The sequence below is a fragment of the Hyperolius riggenbachi genome, chromosome 4 (assembly GCF_040937935.1).
Source record: "Hyperolius riggenbachi isolate aHypRig1 chromosome 4, aHypRig1.pri, whole genome shotgun sequence".
NCBI lineage: Eukaryota > Metazoa > Chordata > Amphibia > Anura > Hyperoliidae > Hyperolius > Hyperolius riggenbachi.
The window spans coordinates 400,464,254-400,489,635 of NC_090649.1; the positions used below are offsets into that span (position 1 = coordinate 400,464,254).

The 25,382-nt window shown below is 40.8% G+C and overlaps 1 protein-coding gene across 12 annotated transcripts in view; it reads left to right on the plus strand.

Annotated features, from left to right (window-relative positions):
• The window catches only part of SLC8A1 (solute carrier family 8 member A1), a 776,612-nt gene that overhangs the window by 489,223 nt on the left and 262,007 nt on the right, over positions 1–25,382 (plus strand). For 8 of the 12 annotated variants that reach the window (XM_068232265.1, XM_068232264.1, XM_068232266.1 and 5 more), the window contains one exon: positions 24,311–24,417. In XM_068232265.1, the coding sequence (XP_068088366.1) occupies positions 24,311–24,417 (107 nt within the window). Of the gene's footprint in view, positions 1–24,310; positions 24,418–24,839; positions 24,944–25,382 lie in introns of all 12 variants that reach the window. The other 4 variants (XM_068232267.1, XM_068232271.1, XM_068232269.1 and 1 more) reach the window with 1 other exon arrangement.

The window sequence follows — 25,382 nt, forward strand, 5'->3', positions numbered from 1 at the left end:
ATGCTCACGCTATTGCGATCCCAGCAGAACGGTTTGTCTTTTCATAGCCAGCCAGCTTCTGTAGAAGCATGTGAAATCTTTGAGTATTTTCACCATAGAGGACAAGGCATTTGAGCTGCCCTCTCATTTGTTCCTCCATATGTTAGAATTACACACTGTAGTATGCAGGCAACTCTCCTGGGCCATCCATGTAAATTCAATAGCAGACGTGCTGACATCACTTCATGTGGGCCCGCCATTAGGGACTGCAGCTCAGCCAATAATTTATGGTTGATTACAGACATTTAAAGAACAAGTTTATAATAAACCTAACCGAGATATTGTTGACTTCTGTATATGAGCGCACCGTTTTTTATAATACACTTTTTTTTGTGAGGAGCAATTTTTGGTCTTGGTTATATGTGTTTAGTGAAAATAACCTGTATTTCCCATTTCCCCATAGTAACCAATTAGGTACGAGTTTCTTTTTGGCAGCTATTATTGTCCCATTCATGGATAACATGATTTTTTAAGTAAATAAAGTTTATTTATGGGAATATGTATGCTGTTGAAATTTTGTTGTACTTACGTTGAAAGTTAGCCTGGGGAAAAAAATCCTAGTTTAGTTTTGGAGAGTATTGTTATGGGCTAGGACCTCCATTGGATTTTATTTCTGTTTTGTGTCCCCAGTTGTAATAATGTCCATTTGTTCCTGTCTGGACAAGAAATAAGATAATCTCACCAAGAGTGACAGAGATGGCAACAAATTAGACTTGTAGTACAGAATAGGCAAAAGCTAGAACCCCTATCTGCTGTCTATTGTGATACATCAGAGACAGGAAGTGAAGTCTCAGAGACAGGAAGTAAAAATACTCCCTCTAATGAGGTTACAGACAGCTAAGAACATCCCCCCTAAAGAAAGAGGAAAATATTTGTTTCTGGGGCAATTAAGGCCTCTTTCACAGTTCGACTTTAAAGTCGCACGTTAGAAAATGTTTAACATGGACTAACGCACAGCAATACTAAAGTCTGTGCAACATTCACAGTGCACACGTTGCGTTTGTATGTAACGTGTAGCATTATTAGAAAGTGCTGCGTGTTGTGCGTTATATACGTTATTAACTGCGTTGGGCTGTTTGCACATGCTCAGTAATGACCTGGAAGCATACTTTCCATTGCCTGTATGCCTACTGTATGCGACGATAACAGGGCATAGAGTTGCGTTGTGACATTTTTGGGACGTTGCGTTGTTAGTTTGCGCTGCGACTTTAATCAAACTACAATGTCCCACTGTGAAAGTAGCCTTAAAGTAAGTCCTTGATCACATATGCGTTTTTTGTTTGTTTCTATGTTAGTTTTAGTTGTATTTTATCCCTTTTTAAGATACAGGCATGTAAACCCCATCTAATGCATTGTGCGTACATTGAGCAAGCTGCACTTATTGATGATATTAGTTTGAATAATGTCTATTGAGATCCTCCACTGTTTCTACAGCTGTAAACTGTTTTCTGCAGTTTCATGCAACCGAATGGTAGCGTTTCTAGCCCTACACGTCATTGTTTGACACACAATGGTGTTACCTTACAGCAAAAACACACGGCATGTCACGTCTGAGCATGGCTGCACTCAGATGGGTGTCCTCTTCAAGCTTCTGCCTAGCACTAACAAGTGCCTGGCCAGTGAATGGGAATAGCTGACAGACAGTGAATACAGATTGTCCAACAAGCTCATGATGAACCAGAACTCCTAGGAGTGTGTAAGTGGCTGAAAGAGACCAAAAAGGCTCCTAACTAAAATATTATGCAAAACAGAAGTTTGCCTACTTAAAACAGAAGGCCTTCAGCCTCCAATGTGAAGGAGGCCTAGAGGCACCTGAACCAACCTACCCAAGGAGAGAAGCCCATGAGGATGGAGGAGTGGATTCACTGTGCATGTTCACTTATGCTTTCATGGGCACTACTGCATGATTTTGTATGGGCATATATTTTTTCCTTAAAGGAGTCAACAGGGAAAAATAGTAAAATAAGTGGTACTTACCGGGGGCTTCCTCCAGCTCCAAGTTCCCAGGACGTCCCTCACCGCAGTCCGCTCCGGCCCACGTGGCGGTGATTGACAGCTGCGCTCACGCTGGAGGTCGCTCTGACGTCATCGCTAGGGACCAGGACGGACCTGCGGCAAACGGCTGCGGGCAGAGCTGCGGCGAGGGACGTCCTTGGAGCTTGGAGCTGGAGGAAGCTCCTGGTAAGTACCACTTATTTTACTATTTTTCCTCTGATGACTCCTTTAAGGCCTGTACCGACCACGTGATTTTGACAGTGAAGGTTCACGACAAATGACCGTTTTCTGTGGTATTGTGCAACATCTTTTAACATTGTTTAACTTAAATCTGTTAAACGATTTTTGTTGATGTGTGAGGATCACGACCGTCATGACGATTGCAGATGATCATTCTGATCCCCGTAGACTCCAGCGCAAAAGTAACGCGATCGTATTGCACCCGGCGTGTGCTGTGGTGTGTGCCCCCAGCAGAGGATGGATGGGGAACAATTAATCGTCGGGTCGCTGGTAGTTCCCCAATCCATCTTTTGCCGTCTTCTCTTTGGATACATAGTTTTAGATGAGATATGCTACATCTCATGTGGGGTTTCCAGACATTGCTGCCTTGTCTGCAGCGCCTCACTTGTACCTAGACTGTCTCAGCTCAACTCTGCAGGAGTAATATCACTGCTAAAAAAGCTCAGCATGTTAAGCTAAACAAAGGCATGCCACATGCTTCAGCTGTAATGACCTTTACCAGCTATTGCTCTCACATTTATCACTGGAAATCCTATTAAAATCTGTAACCTTGAGCTCTTCTTAATGAATAACTAATAAGACCAAAAGCCTTTAAAATGTAAGTGTGAAAAGAAATGGTGACATAAACTGCCGATGCCTCTGTGTAGTTCATTTACGCCTTAGAATATGAACAGAATTTGCAGCCATAGGAAGATCTGAAGATATCACACAATTCTAATATAAAAAATGTATAGAACAAAAACATATTTGACATTATTTATTTAAAGAGTCTGAAAGAACACAGTGCTGCTTAGTACAAGCGTTTAGATACTGCCTTTTTATTTTCCAGATGCATTGTGGGGGAAGTCAAGGCAGAAATTGATTACTGTAGGTAAAAGCAGCAAAGTACTTGAAATACCCTTCAGATGCTCCGATAAGCCCTTTTCACTCCAGGGGGCAAGATTATCTTATTATAGCATCCATGTGTTGCTAGGCAACCGTTATTGCCGCTATATAGACTTCTGGAATGCGGTTTTGGGTTTTGTTTTTAAATAGTGTACATGCTGAAGAGGCGGTCCTTCTACAGACTAACTCACATTGCTAATAATTCCTGGCATTTTTGTGGCACAGCTCTAGTAAAATGTCAGATCTGTTCTCAATTAGAAAGTTCACACTACAAGGCTAGTGCTAGCTGGCTTTGCTAAAATTCCTGCTGCGTGCATTTTGGCTGACTACTAATTTGACCTCCATAGGATTCAATGGAAAATGCCTGTTACGCCTGTAAAATCACTGATGAGCAGCAGCCAGTACCTGCTGTAAGCAGTAGTTGGTGCCAGAAGTGCATCGTAATTTATGTTTTAGGAACGTGTTTTAATGTATATGAAACATGTTCTGAACCCTCTGCTAAAATTCTCCAACTGAAATGATGTGCGGCTGTAGTGCCATTAAACATTAGATGGGACTCAGTCTTTGCATGCTAGCAGAAACTCAGACTCCTCAGCCAGTGTTCCTCATACACCACTAGGTACAGCAAATTATTCGTCTCATCTATGACGCCCTCTTCCCCTCCTGGTGTGAAATTTGGTTTGCTCTGCCCCCTGGTCTTTCCAATGCAGACTGTGGCTACTTAGTGCATCTACCGAAACAAATTATTGCTTTTGGGAACTTTTAGGAGGAGTTACATGTTAAAAACTTAAATCTGAGGTTTATTATGGGGACTAGAGACATTAACCAAAATGTGAATGCTTGCGTCAGCCAAGCATTCCTGTTTATGTAAACAGAGAGGAACACTTAGGGAAGAAGACAACAGGAAGCAAATGCTGATTATGATTTCAAAGGGAAGAAGACGACAGGAAGCAAATGCTGATTATGATTTCAGATGGATAATGATAACTGGGGGATGGTTTTTCTGAATTGATAATCACTCCACTGATATACATCCTCCAGCCATACTTTCCTAATTCCACAGACATATTTTTTTAGAGATGGTTGAGAAAGAGCCAGTGATACTTCTTGTTACTAAGCAGTTAGGTTTTTCTGTACACCTGCCAAGACAATGCAGAGGTAAATGTAGGGATATCACGTATTTGAGGTATATATTCCTTTAAGTATACAGCTTGGATATAAATGGATTATTGAGATTCATGCAAGGCTGCTGTGGATTGTAGAATACTAGATGAAGATATAGTGGATAGTGTCACTGAAAGTGAAAACATTTCCATAGATGTCTGCTGATCTTGGAATTAGAAGTGTACAATAGATGGCTACCATGGAGTGAATAATGGTTATCCAAGTACAGATTGCCTTTCATTCAGATTTAATGTGAAGGCTACAGATAAGCTGGGGAATGATCTGACTCTGGTCTGCTTTAGCACACAGGCTGTGAGTTTTTGTCTGTAACTGTATTTCTGATTATCTCATGTGTACTTTACCAGGGATGCTCATCTGGATTCCGGATACCCGGGTAACCCGGATATCCGAACTTTTTAAAGCTATCCGACTGGATTCGGATTCCGGATACCGGGGCCCAAATCCAGATAGCTATCTGCGGATATTTGGCCGCATAACCCGGATATCCGCGGATATCTGCGGATATCCGGATCCGAAATACTGTAACTAAGGTGATGACATCCTGGAGCCAATCAGAGGGCTCCCAGCAGAAGCCCTAGCAACCAATCACAGAGGGGAACCCTGGCCAGTTCCACCTGACCTAATTTAGCCAATCAGAGGCCTCCCAGCCTAAGCCCTGGCACCCAATCACAGAAAGGAACACTGGCCAGCCCCCCTGTATAATAAGAAGGGCTGCCATGATTAGACAGATCGTCCTAGCTTGCTGAATGCTCACTGAGAGACATACTCCAGTGCTGGTGGCCTAGCAACTAACGGCTGAACACAGTTATATAAACTAGCTGTTCAGTGATTAACCCCTTCACTACTATCACTACTCTATTGCTAAATCGTTAATTAGCTTGATTGATGTCTCATAATGTGACAGTTAGAGTGTGTGCTCCAGTGCTGCTGGCCCAAGGGCTGTACACAGTGATAAGCTGTTCAGTGATTAACCCCTTCACTATCACTACACTATTGTTAAATCATTTATTAGCTTGATGTCATTTGTGTGACAGCCAGTGTGTGCTGCATGCAGCTGCTATGTATCCGTGTGTGTGCTGTGCACAGACCACGCCAGCTGCTGCCTGCTGGCCAGCTATTAGCCTTAGGTATAGGTTAGGTTAGGGATTAGGTGATAGGATTACTGTGTTATTGTGTAGTTAGTACTGTAGTACAGCAGTCAGTGCTAGTAGTTGTTAGAGTAGTAGTACCACTGTGTTAGCTTTCTACAGAACTGCTGTGCTGTGAGCAGTGCCAGTGTGACAGTTAGTGTGCACTAGTGTCTTTTCCTCTGCTGTCTGACTGTCACTCGGCACTTGTCACGTGTCATGTGGCACTTGGCACGTGTCACGTGGCACGTGCCAAGTACCTATAAGGTAATTTATAGCAACAATAAAGTACAAAAATAATTTGGTATTTTTTTTTTTTTGATATTTTTTTTTCATTGAAAGTTTAGCTTCCCTTTAAAACATGTGTAACCTAACCACCAAACACGTACTAATACCCAGCAGGACAGAGTACAAATAAATCCATTCTAAACAGAGGACAGGTATAAAAATCCACATGTCCAACAAAAGTAATTCAGTAGATAGCTAATATGTTCAATGATATATATCCCGCTGTACACCATCAATGAATTCTGTCATTATTTATCAATCTGAATTGGACTGTGTTACTTTCATTATTATTGTATTGATTGTCTCTGGAGGCACCATGGAATGAAGTGGTTCCCACAGGCTTCTTTGTCATTATATTATATCATTATTTCATAAACTAAGTGTGTATTTCTGGTGGGTGGTGGTGCTCTCTGCCAAAAGCACACTGCAGTCCTCAGAATCTTTGTAAAAAAAAAAAAAACTTGTGAGAAAACCTACTTACTGAGGTGTTAACCAGAAACACAAGGACAAAATTCTGGGTCACCCTGAACAGAGATGGGATGAGGTGTCGTCCAATCACATTCAAGGACATTTTAAAAAAAAAACAGTTCATAAATCCAACAGGACACTCAAAGCTGACAATGGTAGGATTACTATCATTCAAGTTTAGACCATTCTCGTCATTGTATGTCCTAGTGGTGACTGTTTTTTATCAATGTCTGTGTCCAAAAGGGGCATCTGCTTTCCACACCAAAGACATATTTGGGAATGACCTTTATAGTCAATAAGATAATTACACCTTTTTGTGTCAAATTAGATTCAAAATCAATGCAATGAATTCATCTTACACGAGCCTGCCAATATTGTATGCGCACGTGATGTCATAGATCTTCATGAGCTTGGTAAACTGAGGTCATGAACCTGGGATGATAGAATTTGGACCATTAACCAAATTATCTTGTTCAGCGCTTTCAGCTACAAAGAGCAAACTTGTAAAACAGGTAGTATGAGATGCTTGGACTGGAGCTACCATTATTATTATTATTATTATTCAGCATATTTTTGTGCATCTAGAAAGCCTGACCTTGCATGATAGAGGAAAGTGTAGAACGTAGAACCGCTGACCTGCTGCAGTCATTTTGCACAGTACAGACAATAAGTAAACCTCCTACCAGCTCATTCCACCATTGGTTAATCACACAGGCCTACATAGAAAGGGAAAGTGTTTGGTTTCAGTGGACTCCACCCATTCTGCTCACCTCTCTGCCTTTCCTATGGAGTCTCTCTGATTGGCTGAAAGAATTCTATACAGCACACTACTTATGTCTTACCTTACTTCCTGCTAGAATCCAAGTGATTGCAGGAAGTGACATCTGAATCACAGGACTACTGTTCAGCCTATGTGTTTAGAACATAATAGTGGCTGCCGACTGAAACACACACTCGTGCTGTGTAAAAGTGCCTTGCATTTGTTACATTCTGCTCTGTCTGCTTTATATGAAGTCAAATGTAGTTGCTGAGAATAAAGCAGACACTTTTCACCCCATGTCATTTTGATAAGTAGGAGTATTGCAGAGCACAGCATGGAATAAAATGATATTCTCTGTTGCTGTATTTCTCCTTCATTGTGAAAACTTTTCTTTCTGCCCAGTCATAGTTTCCTGGCAGATGTAAAGCAGAGATATTATTGTGCATGTCATGTATAATGACTCTCCCACCTGGAACAGACTGTGACTGGCACACGTTAGAGTATCAATATAACAAATGAACCTTTGGGCCCAGCTGGGTTTAGAAATAAAGTAGACAGGCTGGCAAAGTACAGCTGAGAACAGGAAAAGCTTGTTTGCCAGATGGGATTACGAAGCCTCAGCTCCAGCAGCTGCGAATATGAGTGTCTGTGTCCTGCTGGATGATGCACTCAGGGCATGTTGATGGCATTTACATCCCATCCTTTAGCTGCAGCGTGCCTTCTACAGTCTGCAGCTGCAGAGGAAAAGGAGGTTGGCATCAGTGTGAAGTATGTGTGATTACTGTAACTACGACACAGCTCTGTGTGATCAGTACTGGTCACACTTTCATTCATCACTCCCTACATCTGCCATGTACTATAGTCACAGCAAAAGAGACTATAGCTCACTGTAATCACTAAATCTTCTGTGTGATGGCTAGCAGGAGAGATAGCGAAATGAAAGTGGTTTTTCCTGTGCTGCAATACGAAAAACCGGCTCTACAGATTTATATGAGCCATTGTTCTTACTGACGTCCATTGGTCCACAGGAAATAGCTTGAACTTCTACTACTGCAATCAGGAATAGGGCAGTTTTATTCTACATTTTGACTTTTTTAAATCCAGAGAACTTTTAGCGTAGTTTCTCAAGGTGTTAGCAGTTTGGGAAATACAAATTCTTAAGCCTGGCTCCTACATGATATATTGTAGCAGAGCTGATAGCACAACCCCGGACATATACCCATCCCTTGTGGCTGCACACACATATTTGCATATGTGTCCCAATCCGTTAATGTATTACGTACACACATAATAAAATGGGGGAGGGGGGAGTTCAGTCCACCAGTCCACTAGGGACAGGATCTTTTCTGTAGAATGAATAAGAGACCCTCCCTAAGTTTGTTGCTGGTTCTCATTAGTTGTCACCATTTTTAGTGACTTAGCAGTTGCAGGATTGCAGCTGCAAGTCAAAATTAAAATTTTCAAGATGATACAGTTACAGGTGGTTACTGCAACATCAAGGCTGCTTGGTTTTGATGTACTTAGGGGTGTATTTAGATGAAGGGTGTCATCTTAAAGAGGGAGATAGAAGTGTCTAAATGGGAGTCTGGATAACCCCCTTTGAGGCAACTAGGCTTTAGGCAGCTCAAGAAATTCACTGTTTTAGAGAGAGCGCTCTAAAAACAATAGGTACAAAGCATGTTTGCCTGTCCAAGACAGGTCTCACCTGGATTCAGATGGCTGTCGGTGAGCTACAGCCTGTGTATGCTTCTGTCCCTTTGAAAAGCCAGGGACCAGGCTCTCAGGATGGCAGCGCAGTGGACTTCTCCAGGAGACACAGTCAGCCTTAGTGTCCAGGGGGACCATCCAGATGTCCCGTGGGTTGGAAGGAAGCAGTGGCGCTTGTCCCACAGCGATGCTACCAGCTCTTCCCTGGTGGAAGTCGGGAGATTGGTGTTCGCGTATCAGGCGCAACCATAAGCTGTATGCAGGAGAGGTAGGCATCACACGGTTGCTTGGCAGTACCATGGTGACTCCAGATAATGGACAAGGAAGCGTTGTACTAGTTTATGGCCTGGCATTGCCCGGCTATGTATTTGGCTGGTGTTGGCTCCACCCACTTTTTCTAACCCTAACACATACTGTAATTACTCAATTACTCAATGACCAAGTTTGTGAGCTTTGCGGTCTTTGGCATCAATAGTTTGCATTGAAATGAAACAAATCTGTTTGGCTGTGGCTCCACCCCCTTTTCTGAATTTCAACCCCAGTCACCCAATGACCAACTGTACCAGGTTTGAGGCTTGTGCCATTAACAGTGCAAGAATGGCAGCAATTAAATATTCCCCTTGAAAATCAATAGGTGAATTTTGATTGGCTTTTGTAGGCTTCACCCACTTTTCTGAATATTAATCCCAGTCACCCTGTGACCAACTGTGCAAAGTTTGAGAACCCTACCATTAACAGTGTAAGAATGGCTGCAGTTTATATTTTCCCAGTGAAATTTGTATTTGTCTCCACCCACTTTTTGATTATGAGGATAAAAAGGATCCTATATGTTATTCCAGGTAGAGTACTATGTGTGTGCCAAATTTTATTCAAATCCGTTGACATTTATAATATTGGTGAGATACGTTTAGTTTACATTGCTTACTTTACCAGGAAAGCAATTAAGCAGATTGAATTTCATACAGGTATGAGGCAGTTTTCTTATACATGTAATAAGTGCTGCCATCTTTACATCCAAGGGGTCTATCTCTGTTCACAACTATTCAAAAATAAATCGTCGCACTCACTATATGTACTCTATCAACCTGCAGAAATCATTCCTGCTTGATTATTCAGAATATGTGTCAATAGTTAGGTTTCTGAGGGGGAAAAATCCATTGACATTACACATTATCTCCTGTCACAGCAGAGGAGGTTCAATAATTGCTTTGCGATAATGGAGTCAGTATGCCAGAGTGCACAGATCACAGCATAAATAATCTATGGCTCTCCTGGATTCCACCCTCTGTGAACAGCCGGCAGGAAAGTGCAGAGTGTGACATTTCCTTCACTGAGGAGAGATTCCATTATTTTGGCAGTGGCACATCTTGGCACAGTCAAGCAGAATGGATCAGCTTAGGCTGCATTGCGCTCGGGACTGTAAATGGGAGAGGTTAATTGACTATTTTGTTGGCGATTCACAGATGAAGATTACATGAGTTGCAGGCGTTGTGGGAGCCAAATATTTTTACACCTGCATTACTGGTATGGACTTCTAATGAGAGTGCAGAGCCATTGCAGGACAAGCGATTGTGCAGATATTGTTGAACAATCAGTGCCTTCCTACTCTCTCACAAAGATGAAGTTACAGGCAGATGTTCCAGTTGTCCCCAACCTTTCTCAATGCCATATATATATATATATATATATATATATATATATATATATATATATATATATATATACATGCATACTTTTTTTTAAATATATACATTACATATAGTCTAATGAGTGCCTGTAAACTAAAAGAATTTCCCTGTTGCCCCAACATGCTTGCCCGATCATAATATTAAACAGATTTCATGTCTGAAATCTATTAAAAATCATTATGCCGTGTGTGGCAGTGATCAACATCTGTTCACAGGGGGATCTGTGTGTTGGGCACTTCGGGAGAAAGTCTACCAGCAGGCTTTAGGGCCTTTTCACACAGATAGATATTATGGCTAACCTGCCAGGTGCTGTACTTCACATAAGACCCTGCATAAAAGGGACAGTTTGTAGTTATGGCTTTGTGTTTCTCTGGGACACCATGTGGGTGGTGCTTAGTTTGAGAAGCAAGTTTACACACAGTGTAGAGTGGAGGTATTGGGGGAACAGACAAATCTAACAGGCTGTGATTAACCATGATTTACCTTCTTTCTTTGCTCTTCATTATCTTGTGGCTCATTGATTTATTATTACTAGCTAAAGCTAGAAACTGCAACCAAGATTAACTCCACACCTCTCGCTGTGACACAATGCAGCACAGATGATCATCCTACAGTGAGAGACTGCTTCACAGAGTTTGGATCTTAGGAGACAGTATGCACTTATGTACAGAACGCTATAGCATTTTTAACAAAAGTGTAGTTAGATTCAAAAGCATATGCAATGAAAATAAGTAAAAACTAGAATCTTTATTCTATTAAAAGTTCAACTGTATTAGACTTATTCTCCTTAGTGATACCATGAGCTGAATAAATGAGAAAAACCCTGGAAGACACTGGAGGGCATGGAAATTCTATTTTTTGAAACCAGTCTATAGGAGCATTCAAGGTTATCTGGAAATCCTGTGACCTTTCTGCTCAGCCTTTGTTTATTGGGTTGGAGAGACTCTGTGTAATTTATAACATAGAATAGGCGACAGTGGTGGAATGTAAAATTCTCATAACACTGTTCCTGCCTTATTAACCGCTGACAGCAGCTCTGGCCCAATCAGCCGGTGGAATGCATAAAGCTGATTGGAGCATAACCACTGTAAACCCTTTTGTGACAAAATATATGTGTGTATTATAGTAGAAAGCAAACTCCAAAAGGGAAACAGCATCACTGTAGTTGAGCGTGATTAATGAGCTGGATAGTTATTTCATTGTGTTTTCCGGTTTATTATTTAAATGCCAGTAGTAGTATATTGTCTTCATGTTTATCCTGACAGGTTTATTAAATGAAAGGTCACTAGTCAGGGCTTGAACTGACAATATAATTATGGCTTCCATGTATCCCAGATTTCCCAGGACACTGGTAGGGTAGCCGCTGGCGGTGCGGCGCTTGGGCTGCTCAAGTCTTGTATTATACTGGGAATTTTCATTCTGGTTAATTGGAAAAATCATAATTTGATTCTGTTTTTTTCCAGTAAACCTGTCTTGTCACCCATGTTAAGTGAATATTAGTATTACATGGTTTTATACTATATCCCGCAAGCCTTGCTTTGGCTGGCAGCAGAAGGGGGTAGGAAAGCAATGTATGGGGATTCCATTGCCGACTACTAATTTAACCTGTGCAACTCCTTTTCCTACTTTATCAAACAACCGCATCACCTTGACTTGCTCCACTTTTGATAAATCATTCTCTTTAAAGGAAACCAAAGACTAAAAAAAATAAACGTTTTATACATACCTGGAGCTTCCTCCAGCCCCATGCGCATGGATCGATCCCACGCCGCTATCCTCAGTCTTCTGTATCGCTGGTACCGGGTCCCGTAACTTCCTCCAGTCGAGGCCAGTCTGACGCAAGAGAAGTGCACTCTCTACTTATCTCTCCGGCGGCTGCCTACTGTAAACAACAGCAACATAGGAGAAAAGTAATTTCGAGTCCATTTTCCTCTAGGAGAAATGTACTTTCTAAGTAAGTGTACACTTGAATTTTACATTTTTTAAATATCGGGTGACAGTGCTCCTTTAAGCTAAAGCCAACCAATTAGAATCAATGGTAGCATCCAAACACAAAACATCTTCCCGTGAATATGTATGTTTGGAGGGACTACACATGCCAAAGGTGTAGGAGGTGGAGGGAAGTAGGAGAGTATCCCAGGTAGCATTTCATTTCAATGAAGGACAATAATGATCATCTGAGGACACCCTGGTTCTTGCCTCCAACATGGCTCATGTAGAATATACAAGCAGAAATTGGACAATACCCATTGAGTGATTTCCTAATAAAACTGGTTGAACTAAACAGAAGACATGCTATCTGCCATTTAAGTTTATCAGAGATTGTGGCATGAACTTATCAAGAGGTCCAGCATAGACCTTGTTACTTCAGTACCACTTCAAACATGGTATTATTTTTATCATATAACATGGTATATCTTTTATCATGTAGCAAGGATAGCGTTTATCATGTGCTGTCTGGTGAATTTTGTGTTTCACTTCTGTAAAAGAATCATAAGTAAAATAATTTCCCCTTCCATTTAGCTTTACAACCTGTTGCCTGTTGGCTTTCCCGGTATCTTTCAACCATATAATTTGCAAAGCCCATAGTTTATGAATGATAGTTTATGAAACATATTATATTCATGTTTCCAGATAAACCCTTAATTTGACTAATACTTCAATTATCTTTAAATGGATAAATTGATCACAGTATTCTTCTATGTAAGTCATAGAAAGGAATGCAGTATTTTTCTGTTTTTATTATTAGTAGTAGTAGTAGTAGTAGTATTATAATTATTATTAATTTATAAAGCACCAACATATTCAGTGGCCTTGTACAAAAAAGTAAGAAACAAACAAACATGGGGTACATAATAATACAGGCAATGGTGTACACCAATATACAGAATACAGAATTGGTAACAACATGCAGAAGTAATACAAAATACAGAATTGGTGATTACAGTGACAAAAGTAACACGATGAATAAAATATATAACAAATTCCAAGACACAAAAGGGTGAGAGAGCCCTGTCCTTGTGATCTTACAATCTAAAGGAATAAGGGGGAATACGATCTTTGAACTTATTCCATGTTTCACCATCCCCAACAGTTTGTCTTTGTGGCACTTGCTTGAAAAAAATGTTCTTTTTTTCTTTAGTTAGTATCTCTAATTTGACCTTGTAATGCATTATTTGATCAGCTGACCAGCCCTCCTTTAGGGTAAAACAATCCTCAAACAGTAAGAACGTGTTCCAACTCTTAGCATTAATGCTGTCACTGATGTATTTTCCAATGGTAAATATGTACACTGACAGCCTATATTCAAAATATTCTTAGAAATATCAAGCTGGGAACAGATTTGACATTTTCCCATCTTCCCCTAAGCAGTTTTGTGTCATGTGGAAGCTTATCTCTTGTATGACCTTTGGTGACCAGTACCTTTGATGTTCCATCACAAAATGTCAGTAAAAAGATTGAAATATGGCTTTTTACTGAACAACTTTGGCAGCAATAAAAGCTGAAAGAAAAATGCAGGGAAAATTGTTATTATCTTTATATTTTTAAAGTACCAACAAAATATGCAGTGGTATAATAGGGGAGGGGCACAAATAACAAACTTCTGTAAATGGCAAATACGAAGTCTGACACATTAAATGAGCAAGCTGTTTGAGCTTACATTCTAAAAGGAAGGTGTTACAAGATCCAGCAGGTAGGTGTAATTGGGTTGTAGTAATGAATAAAGTATAGAAGATACTTTATCTCGATTGATTTAGTGAAGGGTTAGCAGCTGGCAACTTGCATGGACAGGTCTTTGTAAAATATTGCTTCTTCCTTCTTTATCGTGTCTTCTCTTTGAAGCACCTAATAATTAAAAAAAATGATACATACTTCAGGTTCCCTATCTTTATGCTCATGGCTTTCGCAGACACTTCCTTTTCAGTCCTAAAATTCTCTCCTGGAAAAGTCCTACACTGTAGCTACAAAACCTCTGCAGAGTCTAGCTTTTCAGTCCAGGCAAAGTCCTACCCTTCACTATGGGAAAAGTCCTCCAGTGTGGTTACAAACCATCTGCATGCCCTTCCATTTCTATTCAGGCTACGTCCTATACTCTAGGCAAGGGGTGTCAAAGTCAAATACAAAGTGGGCCAAAATTGAACACTGCGACCAAGTCATGGCCCCACCTCAATGTTTAATGGCCCGCTCTTAGCTAGTGCTGTGACCCAAATGATTAGATCAGACAGCATTCTGAATGGGATCCTTCATCTAGTATAGGCGTACCCTCATCGGGGGTATCTTTGTATTCCCACGTATCCTATCACTCTTAATGTATCACAATAAGCAAAGAGACCAGCTCTATATAATAGTCCAGCGCACAAAGCACCTTATAAAGCAGACACATGACAAATGCGACGGATACACTTAAAAATGTGCATTCATTGCGCACTAATTCCCATATGACCTTTCGATGTATGACTTGACTGCAAATCATCAGCAGCCTCTTGTCTGAACTGTTTACTAATATTCTGCCCCCTTATAATTAAATTCTCACCCAGGATGAGACAAAGAACTCATCGCAAGGAGCATGTTAACAAATGAGACCTCCCGTTTTAGTTCCAGCGTTCTGGCCACTTGGTGGATCCACTATTTATCTTCTTTATAAATGGAAAATATGTTACGGTCTAAAAATATGAACTCTAATTTGTTTATGTGAGTTTGCTTTGTCATATAGCGTGTGACAGAGTGCCTGCTGTTGCTTGGGATTGATTGAGATATTTTGTCTAATTACGCTAGCCAAGAATAGCCCTTCACATGCCCACGGAATGAAATCAGTAAACAGAGTAATACATATTGCTAGAGATTTCATTGATTTTGCTGCTAATGGTTTGGAGATGATGTACTGTTCTGCTAACCTTCATCAGCTGCTGGGGGCCCGTGCCAAGATCTGCTCTTTTATTCACTCCAGCCTCGGCTATTATTGCTTATGAATTCCCTGAAAGCCCCATTGCCTGCTCCTCTGACAAATGCCACTTACTTTTTTACCTGCTGTCCTATTTGTATTCATTAAATTAGTCGCTGAGGTAAATAATGGCAGTCACCTTACATATTCATAACAGCCATCCGCTCTTTGTTTGCCAACCTAGAATGCGGTTAGAGAGTGGTTGACCAGAATGCAGATGAGTTTGTTTGAAGCATGAAGGACAAGTTAGAGAAGCCTCAGGGAGTGTTATACCGTATATGCATATATATATATATATATAGAGAGAGAGAGAGAGAGAGAGAGATTTCTGCAAAGTCTGGCCTGGAAAAGGATTATCTTTGGGATAATGGAATGCAAATAGTAACCTCTGTCAAGTTTCATTGGCAAAACGAACAACAGGAGTAGCAAGAATAGTAAACAGTAGTAGAGACAGGCTCCAGAGTTTGCTCAAAATGTGCCATTTAATGGATTAGTTGGCAGAGAATGACCTCTTTCTGAGTCAGAGGTGGCTTCCGCAGCTAAGAATATTGTTTTAAAAACATTCCTTCATGAACTGTAGCAAGGTAGTTGAAGTTATTGATAGTAGACTCTGGTTGGAGCTGCTTGGCTTGGTGACCGTCATACTGTTCAAACTTCATGAAGTGGGAAATAGACAATTCTGGGAAGATTACCTGTGGAAATGGATGGTATACTGGCTCGTGGCCTGGTCATTTAAAGTAACCATGAAGTGACCTTCTGCGCGTTAAACCACAGGTAAAGCTGCACTGCAGGAGGCCTTATAGACCAGCCAAAATATTTTCTAAAAGATCCCTCTCCTGCTGAACGTCCTGGTGGTATAGTCAGTCAGCAGTCTCATCTATCCTAGCCCCATACTTACTGTTTATATGATCATGCTCCAACCTCTGCACTGGTGCAAAGTCTACAGAATGCTGGGAGTATGATAAGCATTAGGTTTAGAGGATTGGTAGGGGAGATTAGTTGTGGTTGTTGGGGTTATAAAGTTAGGCATCAGAAAGGAGATAACGCTGGTGTACGAGTTAGTGTTAGACCTCAGGAAGGGGTTAACAATAAGAAAAATAGTTAGAGTAAGGCTTCAGGAAGAGGTTAATGATGGAGGGGGGGGGAGGTTAGAAGAGAGTAGGGGGTATAGGTTGGAAGGGAAATTAGAGTTAAGTGCTACAAATGGGTTCAAGTTAAGCCTTGTACAGCTTGACTTACGTCAGCTGAGGCTGCCAATAACGACCGCCTCAGCCGACAAACAGGCGTATGTACAGCACCCGACAACCCCCAACTCGCTAGCGATCCACCGGAAGGATCTACCCAACCCCAGCCACGCTGATCCCATTGTTCATGCTGTTCCTCTTCTTTCTGTGTGACATCACGCATGCGCCGCTCGTCGTCAGTCTGTCGTCCCTTCGCATAGCAACACAGTGTGGTGTCAGCTACACAGCTGACATGCATGTGTGCAGCTCAGCGATGTCACCCAAAGGGATCAGCTCCTGATCCCCGATGGGCGACATCAGTTGGGCATGTGTACGCACCCTTAGAGCCTTCTTACACTTGGTTGGTATGCGTTAGTACGCGTTAGTATGCGTCAGTGTACATCTTTTCCATAACAGTGCATTGTAAAAAAAAAATATGAAAACAGTGGGAACTGAGCCATAGGAGAATATGGACATTGTCTGAATGACAATTTGCCTCACTTTTCCTGAGACTCTATGTTTGCTGGTAAAGCTACCCAGCTCTATGATAGGCCAATATAGTGTCACAGGAAGAGGAAGAGAGCCAGGATAGACTTGACTTTCACCAGTGAAGTTGGTATTTGTATATTAAATCACTTTCTCCAGTGAAGTTGGTATTTTTATATTAAATCACAGAGGCAGGGACGTTTTTTACCATAAGCACCCTGTTTTTTTGTGTGTGTTTTTATTCTAGTGGACTTCTCCTGGAGCAGCCTGAGCAGCGACTTGTTGGATTACTAGACCTGATCGCACCCAGGGGAGTTCCATAGCCCACACCTTCTTCTTTCTGATTTTTACCATAAGGCACAGTAGGCTTAGGCTTACAGGTGCCTAATGATGGAAAGGTGACTCTCCTCCTCAAGTGTTTCCTTCCTTTTTTATGAAGAGTCCCAAGTGGACTATAAATGAGAGGTTGCTCACCCAGCTTTCAGCATTCCACTGATGAGATCTTCCTTCAGTTGTGGGCACCTCTAACTGCCTAGTGTTAGGTACCTGTGTCTATCTACACCAGGCAAAAGGAATAAGGCAGAAGTGACAGCTGGGCCAGCCAGCACATTTTTGGTGTGGTTCGGCGGGGGTTTGTAGGTTCGCGAAGGGTAGTGTGCAAGAACATCTGTGCCAATAGCTCCTGTGATGAAAATATGGGCCTGTCTAGAAGTATATAGAGTAAATAATAATTTATAGACGGGTGTTTCAGGCTATAGCTCAGTATAAATATAGGTTTATTTTTAGTAAATTTAGCAACCATTGAAAAACTTCAGATTTTTACTTACAGGCATCACAGGCATGTTTACTATAAGGGAACAGACTGAATTTGAACTGATGAACTTGCTAGTAGTAATCAGTGCTGATTACAGGAATCCTGGGAACACAGCAATGTATATAGAAGTGATAGCGGAAGTCAGAGGACATCTGCCAGGGCCAAGCCAGAGCCTCGAGTGACAGCGGAAAGCAGTACAGCAGTTCTTTTTTTTTCCCTTTTTCATAATGAAATATTTCCATTAAAGTTCACAAGTGAAGCCTACTTGCTGGGTGCTAAAGAAATTGGAAATTGTAGAATTAGACTAATTCTGAAACAAGTGCAGCCTGCTGAGCGTAATGTCAGATAAATGAGGCTCGCCGAAGACTTCCTTGCACTGCAATTTCTTCAATGAACGCTCTCATGAATTTGCTTAGCAAGTGCCTTGATTGAAGCATGATGAAAATGGCAAACACGGAGCAGTCAGTCTGAAAGCATCATAACAGAGTGATTGCACATTCAGCCTGGTGAGGTTATGGGAACACAATCTGTGGGGATGGTTCACAGCTGCTGTGTAAAGTACTGGATTAAAATCAGAGCTGAACGTCTCTTCACCCCTACTGTCTCTCTGCTTTCAATGACAGTGTAGATATATATAAAATTGGGTAATATCCTTTTTGTTAAAGAGTGAAGGATCAAAACACAAGTCCTTTTGAGGGCAATCCACCCTGCCCTCAGTGACCTGGATAATTTATAGTAAAGGACTTTTTAGAAAAAACACAGAGGTGAAGTGCAGTTTGGCAAAAACTTTATAGAAAAACTTTATTAGTACAAAACATCAAAAAATCCGCAAAAGTTTAAAAGCTTTTTCAATTCCACACATATCAAAGGTCTTCATATGGTTAAATCATTGCCATGAGGCATAGAAGATTGAAGCCGATAAGTGAGTATTGTATTCTGGCTTGATTTAATTTTTGAAGGAGGTTTTTTTGTATCTTATAGGCAACGACACATGTTCGTTTCGGGCTCCTTATATCATAAGCTTGCCCTTCATCAGGCCGCAATACAAGTTTCTAAAAATACAAACAATAAAAACAAATATTAACAACAAAACTCAAGAAACAATCAGCTCAAAAACAGAGCAAAAGGCAGGGAAGAAAAGCTCCACCATTGTGATTTCCGGTGTGCAATCCACCCGATACAGAATAAATTCTGGAATTGCACACCAGGAAGAGAAATAGAATATAGACACCAAACTATTCAATGATAATAGGGCTCATATCATAGGATAAAGAAGAGGAAAACCGCTAAAGATCACACACCATTCTAATACAGAGGGTTAAAATAATTCAAAATGCCAAAAAATCCACAAATAGGCAGAAAAGAAAGAAGATCCACAGCAGGTCTGTACCCAGGACTAGTAAATATCAGTCCATACAGAACTGCTAGTCACTAAAAGTCCCCAAAAGACACCCAAGATCGAGAAAATTAGAATAATTCAAGACACCAGGAATCCACTGAAAAGGTGCAAAGTAAAATACAGGATATACCAAATCCACATATTTTGGATGTAAATGTAGAATACACTCGCACAAACCTGTATAGCACAGAGGATCAACACCAGGCCAGAAAAATGGAAAAATTAGACACCGGCATCCAAACCAAGTGGATGCACACAGGGAACTGTAAAAATGCAGAAATAAATGCATGTGTAAAGAAAATAAAATACAGATACCCCAACATACAGTGCCCCCAGTGTCCCCCTCTAAATATAAATATAAACCTAAGTACATCAGCCTAGGAGTACAAATCCCTTGGCAAGAAAAGCTCTCCATAGTATAATATTAGATAAAATATAAAATATACATCCACAGAGTTAATTGTGCAGTACTGCAACTAGAACACATATCTCGCTTTTCATGGGATTAAACATGCCCAGAAAGTGTAGTAATACTTACTGTTCCACGGCGTTGTAAAGAAGCGCTGCTAGGCTGGAAACCCTGGCTATAATGGCGCTCATCCCTGTTTAAATATACGCACTAGGCGTCCTGCACTGGTCAGCGCGCATGTGCAAACCTATGGCCAATCAACATCCTTCTCTTCCAACTGTGCGTACCAGCACAAACCTGCCGGGACGCACCGATCTGAACCTAAATGCGCAGTCGCAATGCTGCGCCAATGGGAAGCAGGCAAATGGGCGATAACTATTACCCTGACTTCCTCCTTAATACGGAAACGCCAGTCTGCCTATAGCACAAGACAGGGGCGTGGTATAAGGGCTGCACACAGGCGGAAGTGCCATGACAATCAGGTTAAATGAATACGGAACTAAATTGCAGTCTGTGGTGAAGCGCAAAGTAGGGAAAACACTCACACAGCCAGGGGGCGGAAATGCCAAACACAACGGGCTGAGTGGAGGCAGAAATGGAGAACGCTTTACAGTGGAATGCAAAATCTAAAGACCCCACATTATATCCAATAATAATGAGCGGAAATACAGTGAAATTGATCTAATAAACTAAAATTAGACCCCAGAAAAATCATGCCAGTTTCCTCAATCTAAAAATATAGGCAGGTCCAGGGTATATCACCAAAAAATATATAAGTACCCCCTATAGTAAGATAACAGGGGTATCAATGAAGGGACAAATGAAGAGGGTCATTAGCATATTAATAGAAACACCTCTAAACCCCATAAGCTGTGTAGTTCAACCCCACTAAAAGCTTCACAGATATTAGAGACACCGGCAGGCACTGCACGTTAAGGACCCAAAGAAAATTTTTTTTTTTTTACCAAAATCCAGCCTATTGGTTCGTGCAAGTATAATCCCACATCAATAATCCAAAAACCTAAAAGGAAAGAAAAGAAAAGAGAAGATATGAGCACAAACATAAAGAAGGCAACTACCTAAACATACATATAGAAAATGATAGAGAAAAACTCCAAAAGATGTTCAGTGACCACTTATTGAGGTCTATAATCAATATTTAGGCCAGTAGGATGTAATGTTTGCAAGAACTTTATCCACCAAGCTTCCTTATGCAATAAAGTGGATTCTCTGTTGCCACCTCGCCTGAGAGGGTGGACTATGTCCAATACACAAAATCTCAACTGATTCGCTGAGTGGCCCATTTCCACAAAGTGCTGGGCCACTGGAGAATCGATTTGAGAGGGGTCCAAACCCCGTTTAATGGCTACATTAATTCGAGACTTGTGTTCAGTAATGCGTTCCTTCACTGCCCTCGTGGTTTCCCCAACATACATCTTGCCACATGGGCACTTAAGGCCATATACCACAAAATTGGTGTCGCATGTGGCATAGTGAGAAAATTTAATAGGGAACCCCTTCATAGGGTGATTAATACTCCTCCCCTTCAGGACTAGCTGGCAACATGAGCAATGCAAACAAGGGAAGGTGCCTTTCCGTTGGGGAGCCAATAGTCTCTGAGTGCTAGCTCTTGTGGGTCCAATGTCTGCTTTAATTAAATGATCCCGGATAGAACGTGCCCTCTTATAAGCTATCATGGGGACCTGTCTAAAGGCTGGAATTTCAGTACCAATGGAACGCAGGATAGGCCAATGTCTTCTGACCAACTTTGCAATGACAGTGTGGCAGCCTGTTTATTGGCTGGCATTGTATTGCTTGGTGCACATGTTTCAAATACAATGGGCAATAACAAAATAATGAGCTTGTTTAATTCTGTCAGTTGCCAGCTTTATGCCTTATCCGGGGGATGGCTGCCGGTTCCCTTTCTCTCTTTAACATCTCCCAGGTGGGATGTCTTCCTTCCTCCTGCTGCTAAGCAAAATGCCAGCAGAACGCATGGAAAACAGTGGGCTACCAAATTTGGTGTTTTGCTTCTTGATGAATTTGGCACTAGGCTTTTCACAGTATGTGTCTATAAGTTATTTTCTGTCACCTACAGCGTTACTCCATTTTCATTAATGAATAGCACATACACTGATCACCTGCTTGATTTTGTATATGTCCCACTTGTACCACCAAAAAACCTCTGCCCAGCCGAAGTGTGGACTCCACAAGACCTCAGAAGGTGTTTGCTATCTGCATCCATAACGTTATCACAAAGCAGGTCATTTCAATGCTTGGCTCCAATATAGCATGATTGCTATGCTACGCACCCCACACAAGGGTAATTTGGGGATACGGTGATCGCCAGACCCCAAATTACAATTGCTACAACTCAGAGGGGGAATAGTATTTAATGCCGCCGGCCATACATACGCCATTAGCAGATTTTCATTAATGTCCTGCAAATTGCTAGGTGGTTTCTCCATGGATTGGACTTGTTTTCCAGTATTTCCCATATTTTTGGAGGCCATAGAGAAGGTGATTTATCAGACCAGTTCACCATAGCCCAGTTCTAACGTTCATGTTTCCAATTCTACATGTTTTTGGTGTTGGGCAGGCATGAGCATGGGTCGTCTGAATGGTCTATGGTTACACAGTCCAATATGCAGCAAGCTGTGATGCACTTTGCATCCTCAGGTCTCTGATTAACACCTACTGAGCTGCATACCTTGCCACTATTCAAACTAAAGGGCTGCCTAAGGCTGGAGTTTGAGCTTACGGGGGATCTCTGCTCCCTGTCCCAGGCCTTCATGTGGACCACAGGGCTTCCATCTCTCCTACCTATTAACATGAAATGTAGTCTAGTAATAAGACTTCTCTCCCTGGTACCTGAAAGGGTTATCTCTACACTTAAGTCGAGATATGTTTTAAAGATCTAAGTCTGATGCCGTTGTTTTGTACTGCATATTAAAACTTAGATTTGCATGGTTTATTTTTAAAGCTTATTTTTCTCTCTGCATGATATCAGACAGCTTTTCAGCTCTGACGTTGTGGTTCATTGTTTGTCAGATTGCTACACCTACATAAGTAGCTATAAGTAAATGCTTTTTGTGGGCAGGATCCATGTGCTGTTAAAGCTTAGTATAAACTATTTTATCAATTTTATTCTACAGGATTGCATGCGTTATGAGAGTAGGTTTGAAATAAATGGAACCTAAAAGGGGCAGAAACAGGAGAGGTATGTGGAACAAGCATGAACCTACCTCTGAGTTTACCTTAGGTAGCTTGGCCTCAGGTCAGGTGGGCTTTAAGCACTGAAGATTTACGAGTAGTATTATATTAGTCCACCTAAAATACATATTTCATTTATGTTTTTTTTTTTTTTGTTATAATAAAGGTTCACTGAAAAAATCTCCATGATTGTAAGCTACCTAACTTAATTAAAGCTAACTGTCATACTGTAATTAATTGCATTTAACTGGCCTGTAATATCCTTGTACAAAGTAGTGTAGAAAAGTTTATCACAGTTTTCATGTTTACTATACATTGTGGCTTGATAGTAATAAAATGGTAAAAGTTATTACCGTAATCCTTAATATTTTGAAGAACCAATGCCCTTAAAGAGACACTGAAGCGAAAAAAAAATATGATATAATGATTTGTAAGTTTAGTACAGTTAAGAAATAAAACATTAGGAGCAAAGACCTAAGTCTAATATTGTTTCCAGTACAGGAAGAAATAAGACACTCCAGTTGTTGTCTATGCAAAAGAACCATTGAGCTCCACGACTTTCAAAGTCGCAGAGAGCTCTGTCTTCTGAAGCTCGTTATCTCAACTGTCAGTCACTGTATCTTCTTTTTCCTGCAGAATACAGGTCAATAGTTCACTGCCCTGCTCTTTAAAGTCATTTAGAATGCTGAGTAGTATGTAAACTGCAAATAATAGAGAATGATGCAATGTTATAAAAACACAATATAACTTAAAAATTGGAGAATATTTTTTTTGATACTAATGTTCTAGTAATTATCTGTACTACATTACCAGTTCATTATATCATATATTTTTTTTCGTTCAGTGTCTCTTTAAGCCATTTGACTTTAGTAATGCAGCAGCAATATGTGTGGAAACAGAATGCTTTAACAGGCAGTCTCCATATTCCTCTCACTTTAGTTTCCTTTTAACTGACATAAGGCATCCTGCCTCCATTTTATTGCTGCTGCACTGCTAAAGCATGGCTTTAGTGCTGGAATCCTTTTATGGCTAACTCTGCCATCAACCGTACTTCAAATCAATAACTGGACAATTGAAAATGTACTAACCTTAAATGTTATAGCTTCATGATATTTGTATCTACAAAGAATTGGTGTAATCTTAGTTACTAATGATGAGTGAAAATGAAACCTTATTGTAATGTCATATGATACGCTATTTTATTTCAGGTTACTGAAACTGATAACATTAATGCCTGGGTTTTGCAGCAGTTCACTGGTTTACATAGAAATTGATTTGGTGCTTCTCTTTGCCTGTCTTGGGTCATGTGTCCTTTGCCCGACTTCCTGCTTTCTACCCTTCTGCCTTCCCCCTGTTCTGCTTACTGTACAAAGTGTGCCTCTAATGTTCTTCCTGCTTCGTTCTATGCTTCCTCTCTTCAATCTTTCCTTCTCTTCTTGCAGCAAAACCATATCAGTGAAAATTATTGATGATGAGGAATATGAGAAAAACAAGACCTTCTACCTTGAGATTGGGGAGCCACGTCTGGTGGAGATGAGTGAGAAGAAAGGTGGGGGATCTGCTGTCATGCCGAGCCCTAACCAGTACTATGTCTGACTTCAGCAAATTTGAATGGCTTGTTCAAACCATTGACTCAAATGCACACATCCATTTACGTACAGAAACGAGGGGCTCTAGTTCAATCCAGATAGCTTTACTTAACCTTAGCGGATGACTTTCAAATTGATGTTCATTATACAGGCTCTGTACGGCTTTCTGTTGGACAATTCTACATCCAGTTTATTTTATGTGATATATATATTTAGATAACGGTACATTGATGTAATGTGGGGCCCCTCAATGTTCTTGAATGGATATGTGCATTTTCCTTTTTCCATAACCTCATAATAACCATCAAGCTTTTAGATGAACTTTGAAGCATGTGTGTGAGACTGCAAAACATCCATTTCCCTTTGTCTTGTGTCCCCACAGGAAGTACATAACCCTTAGAATACTTGACAGAGAGGAGTATGACAAAGAGTCCTATTTCTACCTTGTGCTGGAAGAACCAATCTGGATACGAGGAGGAATGAAAGGTGTGAGAGTATAAATAAGACAAATCAAACAGCTCAAAGGATGAACTTTGTCTTCTTTTTGTAATTCCCGACTCTCACAACTTGCTCTCTCTCCTCTTGCTTAGCATCTGAACTCTGTGCAACGCTTCCTGTACAGCCTAGCCAGCTCTTTGTTATTACTCTCTTATCTTTCTCTAAGCAGGCCTGACTCATGATAAAACCTCCAAGTATGTTAGGTAGCTATAGAACCATCAGGGTTAACTGGAGAAGATAGCTACTTACTATACATTAGTCACCAGCTACAAAGAGGGGTTTTACATAGTCATCCCTGTCTCCATCTCTGATTTCTTCCCACTGATACCAATGTCATGTATAACTATATAATTGTACAGATGCTTTTTCATTGCACACAAGGCCTGTATTATGCAATCAAGTCTCAGTAATAAACCTAGTGTATTCT